The sequence below is a fragment of the Artemia franciscana genome, chromosome 1, assembly GCF_032884065.1.
Source record: "Artemia franciscana chromosome 1, ASM3288406v1, whole genome shotgun sequence".
In the NCBI taxonomy this organism is placed as follows: Eukaryota; Metazoa; Arthropoda; class Branchiopoda; order Anostraca; family Artemiidae; genus Artemia; species Artemia franciscana.
Window position 1 is genome coordinate 52,605,026 of NC_088863.1, and position 20,825 is coordinate 52,625,850.

General features: G+C 36.4%; 1 protein-coding gene across 1 annotated transcript in view; it reads right to left on the reverse strand.

Moving 5' to 3' along the window:
* Nucleotides 1–7,192: 7,192 nt before the first annotated feature.
* Nucleotides 7,193–20,825, reverse strand: part of LOC136031271 (uncharacterized) — a 41,565-nt gene continuing 27,932 nt past the window's right edge. Inside the window, exon 2 of the mRNA XM_065710710.1 lies at nucleotides 7,193–8,073. Within this exon, the coding sequence (XP_065566782.1) occupies nucleotides 7,398–8,073 (676 nt within the window). The 3' untranslated portion in view covers nucleotides 7,193–7,397. The remainder of the gene's footprint in view (nucleotides 8,074–20,825) is intronic.

The window sequence follows — 20,825 nt, forward strand, 5'->3', positions numbered from 1 at the left end:
TAAAATTAACTATAAATATGCGTGTCCGATTGCAAAACGATGACTCTGGTCAAACATTTTCAGAACAATTGCTGGCAATTGGAAACGGAAAGCTCCCAGTACACTCAATTTCAGGACGTATACAACTACCTGCTGAATTCTGTAATTTAGTGACGTCCAAAAATGAATTGATTGAAAAAGTATTTCCGAATATTCTAAACAATTATAAAAATAATAAATGGCTAAGTGAAAGAGCGATTCTTGCACCCAAAAATATAGATGTCCACGAAATCAACAATATTGTTTTGACCAAGATTCGAGACCAAGCAGTCCTTTACAAGTCAGTCGACACAGTTTTGGAACCAAATGAGGCGGTTAATTATCCATCTGAATTTTTAAATTCCGTGGATCTTTCAGGGTTTCCACCACACGTACTACAACTAAAAATAGGCGTACCAATAATACTGTTAAAGAAATATCAACCCACCAAAGCTTTGCAATGGCACGCGACTCGCCATAAAAAAAAACAATGGAAAACGTAATAGAGGCCACAATCTTGACAGAGCCTTTTGAGGGTGAGGCAGGTCATTCCCATGATTCCAACGGATCTGCCTTTTCAATTTAAAAGAGTGCAATTCCCAATTCGATTTGCATTTGCAATCACCATCAACAAAGCTCAAGGTCAATCATTAGAAAAATGTGGTATAGATCTTAATACTGATTGTTTTTCCCATGGACAGTTGTACGTTGCATGTTCGAGGGTCGGTAAACCTGACAATCTATTTATATGCAGCGAAAATTGGACAGCGAAGAATGTTATATTCGCAAGTTTTACGCAGTTAATGTTTATTGTATCTATCTATATAAAAACGAGTTGTATGTATGCATGTTTGTTTGTTTTTAAAAAGAGCGTTTGCATATGACGTCATTATAAGTACATAAGGCTTTGTATATGCACAGACAATGGGAAAGCCAAGAATGTTATATATTCGCAAGTTTTACGTAGTTCAAAACACATATATAAATCCATCAATATTCATAGGTGGTGCACAGGGACACAACTAAAATGGCGCGTAGCTAATGTGGCACGTAACGACTTAAGCGCGCGCAGGGGCTTGGGGGGGGGGGGCGCGAAGCCCCCCCCTCCCCCAACAGCTAGTCTATATATATAAATAAGTTGTCTGTGTGTGTGTGTCGAGTGACGTCATGTTTGTGTGTCGACTGACGTCATGTTTGTCGACTGACGAAATTACAGACCGGGACATCGGGACACAAATGACGACCGGGACACCGGGACACAGGGAGTATAAATGATGACCAGGACATAAGTAAAAAAAATAATAAAAAAACTAAAAAAAACGGTAGAAACTACAAAAAAAAACTAAAAAGAAAAAAAAATAAAAAAAGAAAAAAATGAAAAATAAAGGAGAAAAACAAAACTAAAAAAAATAAAAATAAAAAAAAAACTAAAACGAAAAAAAAGGGATAATACAAAAATTTATTTCATCATATACCATTTCAAAAACGAATGTATACACAGACCGGGACACATATGACGACCGGGACACAGGGAATATAAATTACGACCGGGACACAGGGACACAACTACAACGGGGACGCCGGGGGGCACAGGGGGATATATAAATGACGACGGGGACAAAGGGAATGTTCGATTAGCAATCACCATCAACAAAGCTCAAGGGCAATCATTAGAATCATGAGGTATAACTAAAAAAACTAAAAAAAAGGTAAGAAACTAAAAACTAAAAAAAGACCAATTCAAAAACGAATGTTTATACACACCGGGACACCGGGACACAAATGAAGACCGGGACACCGGGGCACAAGAAATATAAATGACGCCCGGGACACTCAAAGAGAAATCACAGACTGGGACACCGGGACCCAAATGACGACCGGGACACAGGGAATATAAATGACGACCGGGACACAGGGACACAACTACAACGGGGACGCCGGGGGAACAGGGGGATATATAAATGACGACGGCGTCACAGGGAATGGTCGATTAGCAATCACCATCAACAAAGCTCAAGGGCAATCATTAGAATCATGAGGTATAGATCTGAATACGGATTGTTTTCCCATTGACCATTATATGTTGCATGTTCAAGAGTCGGTAAACCTGACAATCTATTTATATACACAGACAATGGGACAGCAAAGAATGTTGTATATTCGCAAGTTTTACGTAGTTAAAAACATATATATATATATATATATATATATATATATATATATATATATATATACTAAATATATACTATATATATATATCTATCTATCTATATAAAAATAAATTGTTTGTGTGTCTGTCGAGTGACGTCATGACATCGTGTCGTCATATTTGTTATGACGATGACGTCATTAAATGTATTTAAGAAAATCCTTCAAAGACAAATTTTTGATTGTGAGAAGATCCTGGACGGAAAAATGTTTAATTGTAAAATGACTAAAGAACCTACAATGGCAACAGCAAATGAGACGACCGGGACACAGGAACACAACTACAACGGGGACGCCGGTGGGCACAGGGGATAAATGACGACGGGGACACAGGGAATGTTCGATTAGCAATCACCATTAACAAAGCTCAAGGGCAATCATTCGAATAATGAGGTATAGATCTGAATACAGATTGTTTTTCCCATGGACAATTATATGTTGCATGTTCAAGAGTCGGTAAACCTGACAATCTATTTATATGCACAGACAATGGGACAGCCATTGTCTGTCTCAAAATATTGTATATTCGCAAGTTTTACGTAGTTAAAAACACATATATATATATATATATATATATATATATATATATATATATATATATATATATATATATATATATACATGTATATATATATATGTGTATATATATATATATATATATATATATATATATATATATATATATATATATATATATATATATATATATATATATATATATATATATATATATATATATATATATATACTAGCTGTTGGGGTGGCGCGAAGCGCCACCCCAAAACCTAGTTGGTGGGGCGCTTCGCGCCCCCCAAGCCCCCCCGCGCGCGTAAGTCGTTACGTGCCATATTAGTTACGCGCCATTGTAGTTGTGTCCCTGTGTCCCACCTGTGAATATAGATAGATTTATATATGTGTTTCAAACTACGTAAAAATTGCGAATATACAACATTTTTGGCTTTCCCACTACTGGGAGCTTTCCGTTTCCAATTGCCAGCAATTGATCTTAAAATGTTTGACCAGAGTCATCGTTTTGCAATCGGACACGCATATTTGTAGTTAATTTTAATATTTTTACGTGTGCCCATAAATTAGAATTTTTCAGGCAAGCATTCATTTCGTCTGCAGGAGTTAAACTACGTAAAAATTGCGAATATACAACATTCTTGGCTTTCCCATTGTCTGTGCATATACAAAGCCGTATGCACTAATAACGAAGTCATATGCAAACGCTCTTTTTACAAACAAACAAACATGCATACACACAACTCGTTTTTACATAGATAGATAGATAGATAGATACAATACAAATTAACTGCGTATAACTTGCGAATATACAACATTCTTCGCTGTCCAATTGTCGCTGCATATAAATAGATTGTCAGGTTTACCGACCCTCGAACATGCAACGTACAATTGTCCATAGGAAAAACAATCAGTATTAAGATCTATACCACATTTTTCTAATGATTGACCTTGAGCTTTGTTAATGGTGATTGCAAATGCTAATCGAATTGGGAATTGCAATCTTTTAAATTGAAAAGGCAGATCCGTTGGAATCATGGGAATGCGAGGAATAAGAAGAGCCTCACCCTCAAAAGCCCCTGTCAAGATTGTGGCCTCTATTAGGTTTTCCATTGTTTTTTTTACGGCAAGTCGCGTGCTATTGCAAAGCTTTGGTGGGTTGATATTTCCTAAAAGTATTATTGGTACGCCTATTTTTAGTTGTAGCACGTGTGGTGGAAACCCTGAAAGATCTATGGAATTTAAAAATTCAGATGGATAATTAATCGCTTCATTTGGTTCCAAAACTGTGTCGACTGACTTTTAAAGGACTGCCTGGTCTCGAACCTTGGTCAAAACAATATTGTTGATTTCGTGGACGTCTATATTTTTGGGTGCGAGAATCGCTCTTTCACTTAGCCATTTATTATTTTTATAATTTTTTAGGATATTCGGAAATACTTTTTCAATCAATTCATTTTTGGACGTCACTAAATTACAGAAATCAGCAAGTAGTTGTATACGTCCTGAAATTGAGTCTATCGTATCATAAATGTCTTTTTGTTCCGACTTTAACTTGGAAATCTTATTTTGTACATACGACAATAGATCACTCGTACTGTAACTTTGTTCACGATCCAATTCTACACATGTCGAAACAGCAGCGATACGGTTAGGTGAAGGCATTCCCAAATCCTGAAGAGGTTTGTTTGCCATACGTACGCACAAATCTTCTATAATAACTAAAGTGTAGTTATAAATTTCTGATGTAAAATCAAAAGTCATATCTGACGTCTCTAACTGTTTTCGATGGAGTATATCTTCGGACATTTTTTACTTATATTTTTCCCATAAGTCTGTAGGAGCTTATGGAGAGCAAGTTGTTAAAATGATGCCAAACACTGCACGAATTTGACTTGGGGTTGACGTTTCGCACGCGTCATTGATGCAGTTATCCCAGTGTTGGTCATTCTCCAATAAATTCAGAGCTTGGCATGCACTACGGTAAGTGTCATGTATAGTACCGTTTACAGTTCTCAAATGCTCAAAGGATGTCGGACCGGGTACATTCACCAAAAGCAGGCGTAGAAAGAAGCATTCATGTTGATTGGGGTGAACGGTGTACGAGTCTTCCTATCGTGGTATCTTTGAAGATGGTAGGTTGGCCGTCGACTGACTTACCCTGTTTTCGACGTTCAAATACTTTATTTTTAGTATTCCACGTGTAATACGAAGGCACTTCAGTATACAGCAGTTTTTTTGCAAAAGAATCATTTTTGCAAAGCGAAAAAAAAGCTGTTAATTTTGTATCCGGTGGATTCAGGGCTCTTTGTTGCACGTTGGTTTCCGAGAAATAAACACGTTGGCCATTCTGTAAATGTACCGCTAAGTGAACAACAGCTGGACTACGTTCATGTATCGGAAATGAAAGAATTCGCCAAACAGCTTCATTACTGCTCATGTATCTTCCAGCCTGATATTGTACGATTTCGTCGAAATCTTTGATTTCGGGCTGCAAGCCAAAAACTGCCATGTCACTGCCTTTGTTGACGTATTTAAATATGTATTTGATTGCCTTTACGGAGTTACAGTATTCAACGTTTATGTGTGCATTAAATGTTTTTGATAATAATGGGGAATATGGAACAACCCACTGGTTATCTACTTCGATGGTGGTACCGTTGCCATTGTAGGTTCTTCAGTCATTTTACAATTAGAAATTTCTCTTTCAACGGTCTTCTTACAATTAAAAATTTGTCTTTGAACGATATTCTTAAATACCTGTGTCCTGGTCGTCATTTATATTCCCTGTGTCCAGGTCGTCATTTGTGTCCCGGTATCCCAGTCTGTAATTTCTCTTTGAGTGTCCCGGTCGTTATTTATATTCCCTCTGTCCCGGTCGTCATTTGTGTCCCGGTCTGTAATTTCTCTTTGAGTGTTTTTTCTTTTTAGTATTTTTTAGTTTTTTACATTTTTTCTTTTTTCAGTTTTCTTTTTCTTCTTCATTTTTCAGCTTCACTATGAAATACATATCGCCGAACCTTTGTTTTTTTAACTAAAATCTGGTAGGCATTGATGACCTTATCCAAGTCAAAATCCCAAACCCAGTCATCATCGCTATCATTTTCAGTTTTGATATGTTTTGACTCTCGCTGTCCAGGTGGATCTTCATCTAAATGCGCGGTTTTGCGTTCTTTAGCCTCAAGCCTGTTTTCTTGCTGTTCTTTTGATTCCTCGGCACGCTTTCTTTTCTGGCTTTCTCTATCAGCAGCAAGTTTTTTGGCATAGACTCTTTGAGCATCTTCATCGGCTTTTGCCATTGTAAGTTCATCAGTCATTTTAAACTTAAACATTAATAGATTTCTACGTGAACATATATGTCTTAAATATCTTTAATGAGGTCACCGTAATAGCAAAAATGACGATAACTAACTTCATGACGTCAGCCGACACAGAAACATGACGTCACCTGACAGACAGACAACTTATTTTTATATATATAGATATATATATATCTATATTCATAGGTGGGACACAAGGACACAACTACAATGGCACGTAACGACTTACGCGCCCGGGGGGCTTGGGAGGGGGCGCGAAGCGCCCCCACCAGTATATATATATATATATATATATATATATATATATATATATATATATATATATATATATATATATACATATATACAAAACAAGAGGTTTTACATTGGCAAATTTCGTGTTGTTGAAAAATATCACTCAGGTTGGGGCAAGGTATTCATCCACTTGCAGGGCATATCGAGCGTTGAGATAGTATCATAAGTTCTTTTGAACCTTTAAATGGAAGAAAGAATAACTAGATTGAAGCAAATATTCAACTGTTCAACATGAAAAGTGTTTCCTGGCTATTTGGAGGGGGAGAGGGGGTTAACAAATTTTGACTTAAAAGAATCTCATTTTTCCAAATTATACGCATAACTCCTTGTACTTTTGGTGTTGAAAAAGGGGGATGAGAGTTTCTAGCGACTTCTCCTCTGCCCCTTCAGACATCCATGAGGTAATCCTTGATTAGTGAAAGAGTAAATAATTCTCTATTCATGGGTAACATAGCCCAGGTGAGTTGAATGGGTTTCAAATGACAGTTGATTAACACAATGGAAAAATTTCTGAGATTTCTATTAGAACTCCAAATTAGATTATTTAGTAAGCTACCAAGATTGTTTGCAAGAAATTTTTCCCCGAAAAAACTAGTCTCATGGCGTTCTCTATAAATTTTTCCCGAAGACGTATCAATTTTATTTTTATAAAATAATAATAAAGAGTGGCACCTCCAATTTTTCCAGGCTAACGTCTCTTGAACTAATCACTTTGCAAACTCGTTAATTACTATGTAGTAGACTTACCTACTTCTTGCACATAGGTCTTCAACTGAACATACAGTTCTAGACAAAAATATGCAGACACGCCTTAATTAAGTTAAACATTCAGCTCAAAGTTTATTAAAAGCCATACGTTGGTATAATCAAATAACACATTTGTCTTCAAGTCTTGTAAAAAATAAATAAACAGTTTTGCAATAGATAACAATTATAAAATTATAAAAAATGAAAAAGTACATCAACTATCGCTTCAAAAAATGGCTCTAAGAAGTCGTCAAATTTTTAAATTTCGTCTAATGTTTTCTTTCCTCAGAGAAAAGTAAATTCGTTTTTCTCAAAGTTGGGATGGTAATATATGCACCGTTTCTTCTGCTTGCATTTCCCTTCTTGATAACGCTTACATTTGGCTGGATGTAATAAATCACATTTTCCATCTTCTACTAGCAGGCATCCTTGCTTTTTCTTGTGTTCTGGACAAACAGGTGGACGATCTGGGGCATGATAATTCTTGCAGCTATCACCAAAGTTGCAATTACCCTCATCATAATACTTACAACGATTGAGGGATACATCTTCACTTTCAATTTTATTAGTGCTATCAGCAGGAACCAACTCCTCTTTTAAGTTTATTTGTATTTTTTCTTCCTTTTTAGGTAGAAATGGCACACTGGCCCGGTCTTCTTTTATTACTTTTCCCCGCGTTTGTTCAACGTATAAAATTTCATTTTGATTTTCCTCAACTCTTCTTTTATTGTTCCTTTTAGGTTGAAATACAGACTCAGAATTACAACTACATATGTCGTCACGTTTAGAGCCAACATGAAAACCACCGCACCTCTCAAAGTAAACACAGTGCCCGGGGTCAAAATATTCACTCCAGTTGATAGTAAAGGATTGTTTGTCATGTATACTGTTTACTTCGCTGGTGTCTTGTATTACATTTTTCATAGCTGAAGATATCTGATGAGTGGAAATTTCTTCTTGCCTAAAAATGACAGAGTACAATATAAACTATAATAAGTATGGATAAAACTCAGATAGATTAGTGCCCGAATCGTCAAAATCCTTCAGTCCCCAGATTTATAGATTATGAGCTAGCGTTCGACTAAGCTGATAGAGGAGCTTTATCGGTAGGTCTTATCCTTGTAAGGTATATCAGACAAATACATTAAAGTGATTAGTCGTATGTATGAGAAAAATACTGCTGCGGTTAAGGTAGGAAATCCGGTTAATCGCTGGTTGCGTATTAAATCAGGAGTTAAGCAGGGTTGTGTTCTATCTCTATTTATATGGATCACTGTGATGGACTTTGTCTTAAGGACCACAGGAAAGGCGATGAGAGAACACGGAATCAAATAGGGAAGAAAAACTTTTCTGGACTTAGACTTTGCTGACGATTTAAACATCCCGGATGAAAGTTTGAGCGAAATGAAAGAACTTTTGGAGGTTTAGCGAGTTCAGGGTGCTAGAATAGGTTTGAAAGTCAATGCTAAGGATACTAAGTCACTAAGGATAGGAGTAAGTAAAGATAAAAAGGTGACCCTGGATAACGAAAAGATCGACCAAGTGGAAAGGTTCACTTACCTTGATAGTATTATTAGTAAAGGCGATGGGAGGAGCGAAGATGTTAAAAGTAGAATAGCCAAGACTCAGGGTGTTTTTTCACGTTTTAAAAAGTTTGGAAAGATACGAAGAAAATTTTTTGAATTTGAAATATTGGCAGCTACAGTGATGACAGTAGTCAAATATGGTTCTGAAGCATGGACGCTCCAAAAAACAGAGAACAATTTGCTAGATGTTTTCCAGAGAACTTGCCTACTGACTGTTTTGGGTACCCAACTGACTGACCGTTTTTAAACAGTAAACTTTTCGGGAAGTGTGGTTCAATCCCGCTTTTTAGGGCTATAATGAGAGAAAAATTGATATGGCTAGGACACATTCTGCACATAAGAATGACAGATAGCCACAAATTGTCCATTTCCCGACTGGGTACCCGACTGACTGACCGTTTTTTAAACAGTAAACTTTTCGGAAAGTGTGGTTCAATCCCGCTTTTAAGGGCTATAATGAGAGAAAGATTGACATGGCTAGGACACATTCTGCAAATAAGAATGACATATCGCCACAGATTGTCCATTTCGGGCAACCATCAAGAGCTAATCGGAAAGCATGTCGTCCACGGTTGGCGTGGGATGATGACGTCAAAAAATATTTAAGGAAATGGGAACTTCCTGGGAGAACGTGAAGAATGAGGCTTTGGATAGATTGGGATGGAGGAGGAGCGTGCGTAGCTGTGTTGGCCTCCCGCAGTTTAGTCCTGCGGTAAGTTATTAGTAGCAGTTTGTTCTTCCAACCGGACAGAGTATTTCCTTGAACATTGGATATCCCAAAAGTTTTGTTTATGCTAAACAAATTAGGTTAGGTTTATGTTTTAAAATAAAATAACTTACTGCATTAATGATTGCCCTATTAATAGGGAAATACATGTTAAAAAAGGAGGTAATGTTGAGTCTAATGTCTGGATAGAACATAATATAAGACTCCTGCAGGGAATGGTGCGTAGCACGCAGTTGTTCGTTTTTCTTTTTTTTTATTATGAATTTGTTACTCTTCCTGGTGTCTCAACATATGAAATCCTAAGATCAAAGCTGAAAAGTTTTGCAACCTTGGTCTTGTGTTGGAAAGGAAACTGGTCAGGAATCAACACATTAGTTGCCTCAAAAGCAATGCAAATTTTGTAAGGGCAACATGTACAGATTAAAAGGATGCCTCATTCCAAATTACTAGCTAACTAAGCAAGTTGTGAAAGCAGTCGCAAGAAGACAACTAGGCTAAGGCTGCGCTCTGTACATAGAAGTACAAAGATCTGTATCTAACGTAGATCCGAATTCTGATTTTCACACCACACTAAGGAGGTTCTTGAAATCGACAGCAGTAGTATCCCCTCTATGGTTTTGACGACCCACATATCCACTACTCTTTTTTTCTTTTCATGACACGTTGAACGGCGATTTCCACAAGGTTCAGGTGCATGTTAAGTCATAGGGAATGTATTTTCTGTGGATGTTATACTTAAGACCTAACATGGCCAGGGCTTCATTACTGCAGGATTATCGTGGTTGTTACGTAATATGACTTGTTAGAGGGGCAGAAAAAAGCTGTTGCGCAATAGGGTTTGTTTGCTTTTCGTTGTTGCATAATAGGGATTGTTTATTTTTGTTTCTTATGTAATAGGGAATGTTAGACTCCACTAGCCAAGCATGGGGGGAGGCATTAAGATATTTTTCAACGTATTTAAAGACATTTCAAGACGTTTTTTACCAAATTTTTCTTCAAGAAGTTTTAACACGTGTAAAGACATTTCAAGACATTTTTTAAAGAAAAATTTCTTCCAGCCGTTTTTCAAGACGGTTCAACATATTTCAAGACATTTTTTTCTTCAAGGCGTTTTTTCTATCTTATGTAATAGAGGTATGTCTACTCATGTTAAGGATAATGCAATCTCGCGTGACATGCTGGACTTAAAGGACCCGTGGGTAAATCCCGTGTGTAACTGAACATGACAAACACGTTGGTGTTACGTAATGGCAGCGCAAACGTAGGTGTTCCGTAATTGCGGTGCAAACTTTAGTGTTAGGTAATGGTGGAGCACACGTGTGGAGTGACGCAATATTCATCAGGGGTGTTACGTGATGACAAGGAGCACAAGTGGGTGTTACGTAATGACAGCGCACACGTGGGATGCTAGGTAATGACGGTACACACATCGGTATTACATAATAGTATAAGAGATTTTTTCTTCGGGATTTCTTTTTCTTTCGCGGCGTTTTTTTCCGGGAGCCTTTATATTCTATTGATTTTTCTCCCTGTTAGGATTCGAAAGGGAATTTCGACCCTATGGAATGGTGCTTTGGACAGCAAGACTATGAACATTTTTCTAATATTGTTTCGGTATATTGATTCTATGAAATAACCAATTCAACACGCGGAAAATCCCCTGTTCGCGCATTCTCGAATGATTAACCTATTGATTACGTGTTCCAAAATCATTGTAATAATTATGATGCAGAGGAGAAATTCGAATACTAGAGTTTGGTTATAATCGAAGTACACCTGCTTGTTATGTAATGTTTTAGGAGACTATAATAAACCGAGACAAGGCGATATGAACCTAACATTTTTTAGGATCCTTCTTAGAGAATTCCTAGAGATGTTTTCTTTGAGATTGATATAAACTTGTTCAAGACATAGGAAAATACTCCTTCTTAGAGAATGTTTAGAGGTGTTTTCTTAGAGAATGATCTAAGTTTGCTCAAAATATAGGAAAATGAGGGGCACAAGACTTGTGACTTAATTCTATATTTTAATCGTTTTTTCTTGGTATTATTTTCTCTAAATTTCTAGCCTGCGACACTCAATGTCTGACCCAACCCCTAACATCCAATTCTACCAGGCCCTGGCAGCCAATTCCATGAGTAGGCCTTTATACAAAGCATTATTAAAACACAGAAAAGGCAGTTAAAACTCAACAAAAAAAATTAAACCTAAAACAAACCAGACATAGGACAAAGTATAAGCAAAAAGAACATTTTTCTGAATATACAAATTTTATTAATGAAGTCTTTTTGCAAAGCATTATTAAAAACACAGGAAAAGCAGTTAAAATTCAACAGTGGAAAAAACAAAACTTGGAAAAAAACCTGACAGAGAATAAAATATAATCAAAAACAATAGCCAATAGCTCATATGGTACTTGTGAAGAGGTCAGAACCTAAAATCAGACTTGGTTTCAGCTTCACTGCACCTGGAGACAAAGATATTAAAAACACTAATCTTACCTTTTCTGAAAATAAACCTATCTTAACAAAATGCTTAACAGTCCTAAGATGTGTCAAGAGTCCTCACTGTCTCTGTCATACATACAAATAAAACAATTCACTTTTTACTTGTAACAACCTTCAAGATCAAAATTGCTCAATTCACTTTTTAGTAAAGAAAGACCCAAGACAAAAGATTGTACAATGTTAAATTTGTAAATCGGACTTTCAATAATATAACGGGGCCAAAGGCAAGACAACGTTGCACCTGCTAACCTCCAAGACGATCTCAGAATGATGAAGAAATGTCGCGAGGCACCTAGGCAGTTTAATCATGTGCAAAATTAAAAGAAACGGCACATATACAGCATTTTGCAATATAATAGTTGCGTTTTCGTAGAGATCATGATAATGGATACCACGGTCTAAAGTCGTTTTCGCAGTTACCGTGGAATCTGATACCACTAGCTAGAGGCGTGACTGTTAGGATGGAGGAGCAGGGAGGACGCTTACCCCGGGGAAAAGCGCCAGGATTTTTAATGAAACAGTAAGTTGTTCCTTAAAAGTAGTCGTTTTTCTTAAAACAATCGCTTTTTTGAAAATAGTGTTTGTAAAGATAATAGATTTTTTCTGTAAAATAGCTATTTTTCTTCCTAGAACGTCAGGAAACACCGACCTTACCAAAGCACTAAAAATCCCTCCCACTCCCCGAAGAGATCGGATCCGTTCCGGTTATATCAATCACGTATCTAAAACTTGGGCTTATTCTGGAACTCACCAAAACACTAAGAATCCCCCCAAGTCCCTCAAAAAGATAGATCCGGTCTGGTTATGGCAATCACGTAGCTAGAACTTGTGCGTATTCGTCCATCAAGTTTCACCCAAATCTCTCCACTCTAAGCGTTTTCCAAGATTTCCGTTTCTCCTCTTCACCGCTCAATGTCCCCGGATCCAAGCCGAATTGAAAATCGAGCATCTGAGACATTATATTGCTTTGTATACAAGTTTCATCAAGATCCGATTAAACATTCGTAAGATAAACATAACTTTAATTTTCACACTTTTCCCCTCCCTCCAGCCCCCTGCCAGATAGTCGAATAGGGGAAACGGCTGTTATCAAGTCAATGTGTGCGGGTCCGTATCTAGAACAGATAAAAGAGAGCAGATCCGTAAAATAGAGCAGATTTGGTCTGGTTATGTCAATCACGTATCTAGGAATTATGATTGTTCTTCCCACCAAGTTTCATCCCAGGCTCTCCACTCTAAGCGTTTTCCAAGATTTCCGGTTTCCCCCACCTACTCCCCCCAATGTCACCGAATCCAGTCAGGGTTTAAAATTAAAGCTCTGAGACACCAGATCCTCCTAAACATCAAATTTCATTAAGATCCAATCACTTTATCGTAAGTTAAAAATACCTAATTTTTCTATTTTTTCCAAATTAACCGTCCCTTCACTCCCCCCAAGATGAACAAATTGTGGAAGAAACCATTTCTAATTTAATCTTGTCCGGTCCCTGATATGCCTGCCAACTTCCATCGTCCTAGCTTATCTGGAAGTGCCCGAACTAGCCTAACCAGGACTGACAGACCAATCGACAGAAATTGCACTTGGCCGACAGGCAAATGCCATAAAACCCATGAATTAAAGAAAGGTGGGGATCCTAGCAACCAATTCAAGAGGGAGGGGGGCTTGTTATTAGAGAAAAACTTATTTCATACTAAGAGCTATTTCTGAAAGCTTTTAATGAAAATTCCACGTTTCATTGAGCCAAGGCTATGTATATTCACGCATTTCCCATCATGATATAATGGGCTTTAAGATCAAAACAGGGCCTGTGACATAAGAATTAAATTATATTCCATTTTTCTTATACTACTGATAAAATGAAATAATTTAATATTTAGTGGATAGTTCAATACAAATATCTAAATTATCTCTATTTCGTCTTTCAATAACCTTCAAAATCATACCTTTATCTAACTTTTTTATTTCTTTATTTTATCTAATTTTTTTTTATTTTTCTTTCTTAATCTCTTCTTAATGAATTTGAGGGCAATAAAAAAGCTGACTTTATTGGATAAACAATTAATTTATCTCCTCTTCGAAAACTAAAAATAAACAGATGTTTTAAGAAAAAATAAAATAATACCTATTAAATCATTGCTTAAAAGAAAAGAAATTGAACAAATTGAAAAAGGAAAAATAAAGAATAAAGAGGTCTACAATTATATCGTATCATCAACTAATTCAAAATGATGGCTTACTTCCATTTTTAATATCATTAGCAGCTACAATAGTTAAAGCTTCAGTACAAGTGGTGAAGCTTTATGAGCAACATATGCTGGAAAGAAAATTTTGAATTAAAATTGCTGATTCTTAAATGCTAAAGATGAAATTTTAACATTACAGGGGACTATACCGAAAGGTCGAGGTTTAAAATTACCAGTCATACACAAAATTTTTGGTTCTGGATCGGAATTGGTTGTTGAAGCTCTCAAAAAGCGTGTTAGACCCAAGAAAATACAAGAAGAAGCGGTTAAAGTACTTAAACAGCGTGGAAGATCTAAAAGCGTTGCTGAAGCTGAGAATTCACAATCCAAAAAATGCTCGTTCTAAAAAACGAGGAATGTCAAGAAGAATAAAAAATCACACGATACTGTTGACAAAACATATTCCTTATTTTCGAGGCGTTTAATCACAAGATAACTTACTGAGTAAAATAAACATAATAGAATGTGGTTTAATCAATTTTGCCTGCAAGAGATTACCTGGGACGCATTGGCCTTGTTCTTTCAATGATCCAAAGTACTCATTTGTTGAATTTTATGATTCTTTTGGAATCCAGCCAAGAAATGAAATCTTCAACTATTTAAAGACTTCAAATATGCAAACTGCCATTCATTCTACTTAACTTCAAAGTTTTAACGATGTGAATTGTCGTCATTTGTGTGTTGATTATATAAGAAGAAGATTTAAGGGAATGGATCCAAATAATTTTATTTAAATTTTATTTTCAAATATAATTGGGAGATGAACTAGAAAAGAGATGATTTGTTTATCGTAGAGCTTTTAAATATTATGGAAATGTTGTAAATCATATTGACATCAACTGGTAAACGAGGTAACAGTGATAGTCATATTGTTGGATCGCAACCGCAAGGTTTATAAGTTCAGCCAAGCTGACCTGTAAGGAGAACAATCTTTTTGTGTTTCATTTGACTGGCTTCTGACGCGTGTTTAGATTTTTTCTCAGAATACTTTCAACGAATGAAGGATTCTTGGGAAAAAACCAGAGGTAATTAAAAGAAAAAATATTTCGGATTCAGAAAATTTGTTTAATAAACTTAGAAACTAATAAATGGAGAAACTTTTAAGCAAAATGAAAAAGAAAATAAATATAACTGAACTATAAAGAATGAATATTTTGACATTGGAATGGAATACACGATTACAGGAATAAAATATGTTACAACTAAATATGGAAATCAACTTATCATCATTGATTTTAAAAATAAAATAGTTGATATATTTGCACCTAAGCTTTTTTATTCTAAAGAAGCTTACTTTTAAAAACAAGAGCTAAGAGCTCAAATGGCACTTGTGACGAGGCCAGGAGAGCTAAGAGCCAAGAGCTCATATGGAATGAGCTTTTAACAAAATTCTAAGAATCAATAGATTGATTTAAAAGGAAAATCAGAAGCTTAATGCCGGTCGGGATTTAAAATAAGAGCTGAGTCACGATGTCCTTCTAAATATCAAAATTCATTAAGATCCGATCACCCACTCGTAAGTTGTAAATACCTCATTTTTCCTCTCCCTTTAGCCCCCCAGATAGTCAAATCTGGAAAAACGACTATCAAGTCAATTTTTGCAGATGCCTGACACGCCTACCAATCTTCATCGTCCTAGCACGTCCAAAAGCACCAAACTCGCCAAAGCACTGAACCCCTCCCCCAAACTACCCCAAAGAGAGCAAAACCAGTACGGTTACGTCAATCACGTATCCACGACATTTGCTTATTCTACCCACTAAGCTTCATCCCGATTCCTCCACTCTACACGTTTTCCAAGATTTTTGATTTCCCCTCCAACTCCCCCCAATTTCAACATATCTCGTCGGGATTTTAAGTAGGAGCTCTGAGACATGAATTCCTTCTAAATATCAAATTTCATTAATATCTAGTCACCCATTCTTAAGTTAAAAAATACCTCAGTTTTTCTAATTTTTTCAAATTAACACCCCCCAGCTCCTCCAAAGAGAACAAATTCTCCCCATTTATGTCAATCAAGTATCTAGAACCTGTGCTTATTCTTCCCATCAAGTTTCATCCCGATCTCTCCACTATAAGCATTTTCCAAGATTTATGTCTCCCTCCTCTTACCCCCCATATCCCAGGATCCAATTCGAGTCGAAAATGGAGCATCTGAGACATAAGATCCTTCTATATATCAAGTTTCATTAAGATCCGATCACCAATTCGTAAGATAAAAATACCCCAATTTTTACGTTTTCCAAGAATTCCGGTTTCCCCCTCCAACTCCCCCCAATGTCACAGGATCAGGTTGGAATTTAAAATAAAAGCTTTAAAGCACAAGATCCGTCTAAACGTCAAATTTCATTAAGATATGGTCACCCGTTCATAATTTACAAATAACTCATTTTTCCCAATTACCCCCCCCCCTAACTCCACCAAAGAGAGCGGATCCGGTCCGGTTATGTCAGTCACGTATCTTAAACCTGTTTTTATTCTTCCCATCAAGTTTCATCCTTATCTCTCCGTTTTAAATATATTCTAAGATTTCCGATCCCCCCTCCCATGACGCTGGATCCGGTTGAAATTTAAAATAAGAGATCTGAGTTATAAGGTCTTTCTAAATATGAAGTTTCATGAAGATCTGATCACCCTTTCGTAAGTTAAAAATACGTCATTTTTTCTAATTTTAAAGAATTAACCCTCCCCTGCCCAGTTCCCCCAAATAGAGCGGATCCGTTCGAATGATGTCGGCCACGTATCTAAGACTTCTGTTTATTTTCCCCACCAAGTTTCATTCGAACCCCTCCGCTCTAAGCCTTTTCCATGATTTTAGGTCCCCCAAACTCCCCCAATGTTACCAGATCCGTTCGGGATTTAAAATAAGAGGTTTGAGACACGATATCCTTCTAAATATAATATTTCATTCAGATCCTATCACCCGTTCGTAAGTTAAAAATACCTCATTTTTTCTAATTTTTCAGAATTAACCCTCCCCCTCAACTACACCAAAGAGAGTGGACCCGTTCCGGTTATGTCAATCATGTATCTAAGACTTGTGCTTATTTTTCCCACCAAGTGTCATCCCGATCCCTCCACTTTAAGTGTTTTCCAAGATTTTCTCCTCCCAACTCCCCCCCATGTCACCAGATCAGGTCGGGATTTAAAATCAGAGCTCTGAGACACGATATCCTTCCAAACATCAAATTTCATTAAGATCTGATTAACCGTTTGTAAGTTAAAAATAGTTCATTTTTTCTATTTTCCCAAATTAACCACCCCTCCCCCAGATGGTCAGATTGAGAAAACGACTATTTCTAATTTAATGTGGTTCGGTCCCTGATACGCCTGCCAAAGTTCATCGTCCTAGCTTACCTGGAAGTGCCTAAAGTAGCAAAACCAGGACCGACAGACAGACAGACCGACAGACAGATAGACCAACAGAATTTGCGATTGCTCTTTGTCACTTGGTTAATACCAAGTGCCATAAAATTAAAAATAGACAAAAGTAGGATTTTAGGTTACTGAAAGAAAAAATAAAGATAGCATAAATTATTTAGATATTGATATCGAACAATCCACTAAATATTCAAACATATTAAATTATTATATTTTATCACTAATATAGGAAGAGTGGAATATAGTTGAACTATTTTCTTAGTTACATCTAAAAGTCCGATTTCACGAAACCTCTTTCGAACTTGAACCTCGGTATGCGAAATTGTAAAAACCTCGGAAATGTTCATTTAAAATAGTGTGAATTCAATTAATAAGGGGGTAGGTAAATTCATGGGGTGATCTAGGTAGGGTCTAGAACCCGTGTTAACATTGTGAAGAAGTATAAAAATGAGAACAGATTTGATTTCCAAGGACCAGTGTTTAATTGGAATATAGGGATAGAAAATGCTCAAAATGTACCATATTTGATGTTAGAATGATGTAAAATGGACTGAAAATTAAGTAAATTTAATCGACGAATTAGGTTGGGCAGAAATCCCATTTACTACACTATTAGTATTAATTTTTTGTTTATGGAACTTGCTGCGTGATGATTTTGTACCTGAAAGTTATTGCATGTTGATTTTTCTCTTCGCGAAACTTGGTAAATTGATTTTCCCTCCTTATGAAACTGATTCTGTGCATGGAACTTCTTGCGTGTTGCTTTTTCATTCCCGGAACTTATTGCGTGCTCATTTTTTGTTGTTCATGAAACTGCTAGCATATTCATTTTTGTCTGAAACTTATGCATTGATTTTTCTCCACATGAAACTGATTTTGTTCATTAAAGTTGTAGCGTGATGATTTTTGTTCATGCAACTTGTCGTGAGCTGGTTTTTGTTTGTGAACCTTCTTGCATGTTGATTTTTCTCTTAGTGAAGCATGTACATTGATTTTTTTCTCCTCGTAAATCTGTTTTTAATCATTGAACTTGTTGCATACCGATAGTTTTTATGAAACTCGTTTTGTGCTGATTTTTGTTGATGAAACATTGATTTTTCTCCTCATGAAACTGATTCTGTTCAGGGAAATTATTGCATGTGATTCTTGTTCACGAAATTTGTTCTGTGCTTACTTTTGTTAGTAAAGCTTATATATTGATATTATTCCTCGTAAAACTGATTTTATTCATAGAAGTTTTTGTGTAGTGATTTTGGGCATGGAACTTGTGGCATGCTGATTTTTGTTTGTGAAACTTGTAGCATGATTATTTTATTCCTCGTGAAGCTCGTATATTGATTTTTTCCTCGTGAAACTTGTATACTGATTATTGCCCTCCTGAAACCGATTTTGTTCATTGGAATTGTTACGTGCTGATTATTTGTTCAGTGACCTTGCTGCACGCTTGTTTTCTTTTGTTAGTGAAACAAGTTGAAAAACCGATTTTTTCTTTTCGAGAATTCACTGATTTTTTCACCTCGTGAAACTGATTTTGTTCATGAAACTTGTTACGTTCTGAATTGTTGTTACGATTTGCAGATTGCTTGTTACAATGATGAAGCTTGTGCGAGGACCCTGCTGCGTACCGATTTTTCTCTTCGTGAAACTTGTACATTGATTTTTCTCTTCGTAAAACTGATTTTAGTTCATGGAACTTATTGCATGCTGAATTTCGTTCGTGGAACTTGTTACGTGCTGATTCTTGTTCGTTGAACATGTTGCGTGTTGATCTTTGTTCGCGAAAAATGTTACATGTTGATTGTTCTCTTTGCGAAGCTGATTTTGTTCGTGAAACTTGTTTCATATTGATTTTTCTCAGCCTGAAACTTGTACATTGATTGTTTTTCCTCGTAAAACTGATTTTATTCATAGAATTTGTACTAGGTAACGTTAAATTTGGGGGACTAACAAGCGTGACGGAACCTACACCTAACCTACAGCCAAACTAAACAGTACACACTGATTACTATGTCAACATTATTGTGCTGATCAGTGACCAGCTGAATTATATGATTTTTGAATGAAAATAGAATAGTTGTGGGCATCGAGTCATGACTAATTGTAGAAAAGCCAAGAAAGGATAGGTTAGACCTGAAAATAACAATATGAATACGACCTGAAGCAAATTTTGGTTCAAATGACGTTATACGTGATGCTGAAAACGCACATCTTCATTTAACTAATAGGGATTTTACAATACTAGTTACCCTTCTTTTCCCTACCTGTATGATCGCATTTCTACTTCGGAGCTAAATTACTTTTTCTCCGAGTTTCTATTTAGCTGAACCTGTATTTTTATCATACCCGTTACCAACTTAATTACTTAAGATGAGCAGTACAATGAGCAGGTAAGGTGTAGGCTCTGTCTCGCTTCGTATATTGCCTCTAACCTAACCTAGTACAAATTCCATGAACAAAATTAGTTTCACGTGGATAAAAAGCAATGAAAAGTTTCACGCAGAGAAACATCAATGTGTTTTCAAAAGTAGCAAGATCATTTTCGAGAATAAGAGAAGACGTACCGATTATTGACCTACGTGAAGAAAATTTAAGGTCATTAAAAGATGTACTGGAGAAAATTACATGGGATAGTGTTCTGGAAAAAGAAGATTTGAACGAAGGTTTCGAAGTATTCCATAATACGTTTACAACTTTATACAAAGCACTTTGTTTTAAAGAAAAAACAGCTAAACATGGGAGAAAAAATACACCAATTTATCCGTGGGTTACTGAGAGTTTACTCAGATTTATTAATAAGAAGAACAAGCTTTGGGCTGATTACCGTAACCGACCAAGCATAGCTAGCCTAGAAATCTATGAATCTTATAAGAAATGCCCCCAATCAATTCTCAGAGAGGCCAAATGAGAATATTTTAATGCAAAACTAGCTGAAAGTGGTAAGGATGGAAGGAAAGTTTGGAAGACAATTAATTCACTGTTACGACCCAACGACCAACCTGAACTACCCCCCAAAATTACTGTTGATGGGAAAACCTTTACTGAGCTAACCGAAGTTGAGAAAGTACTTTGCACTTTCTTCGCCAGCATTTGAGAGAAAACGGCGAACACAGTAACACTCCAAGCAAAATCCTGAATTTTCTATGTCCAGCGTGTGTTAAGTCAATGGCAGTCATTCCCGTAACTTCCCTCGACGTCTCAATATTGTCAAAAACTTGAGAGGTACATCTGCGTCCAGATTCGACCGCGTTCACAAGAAAGTGTTGAAAGA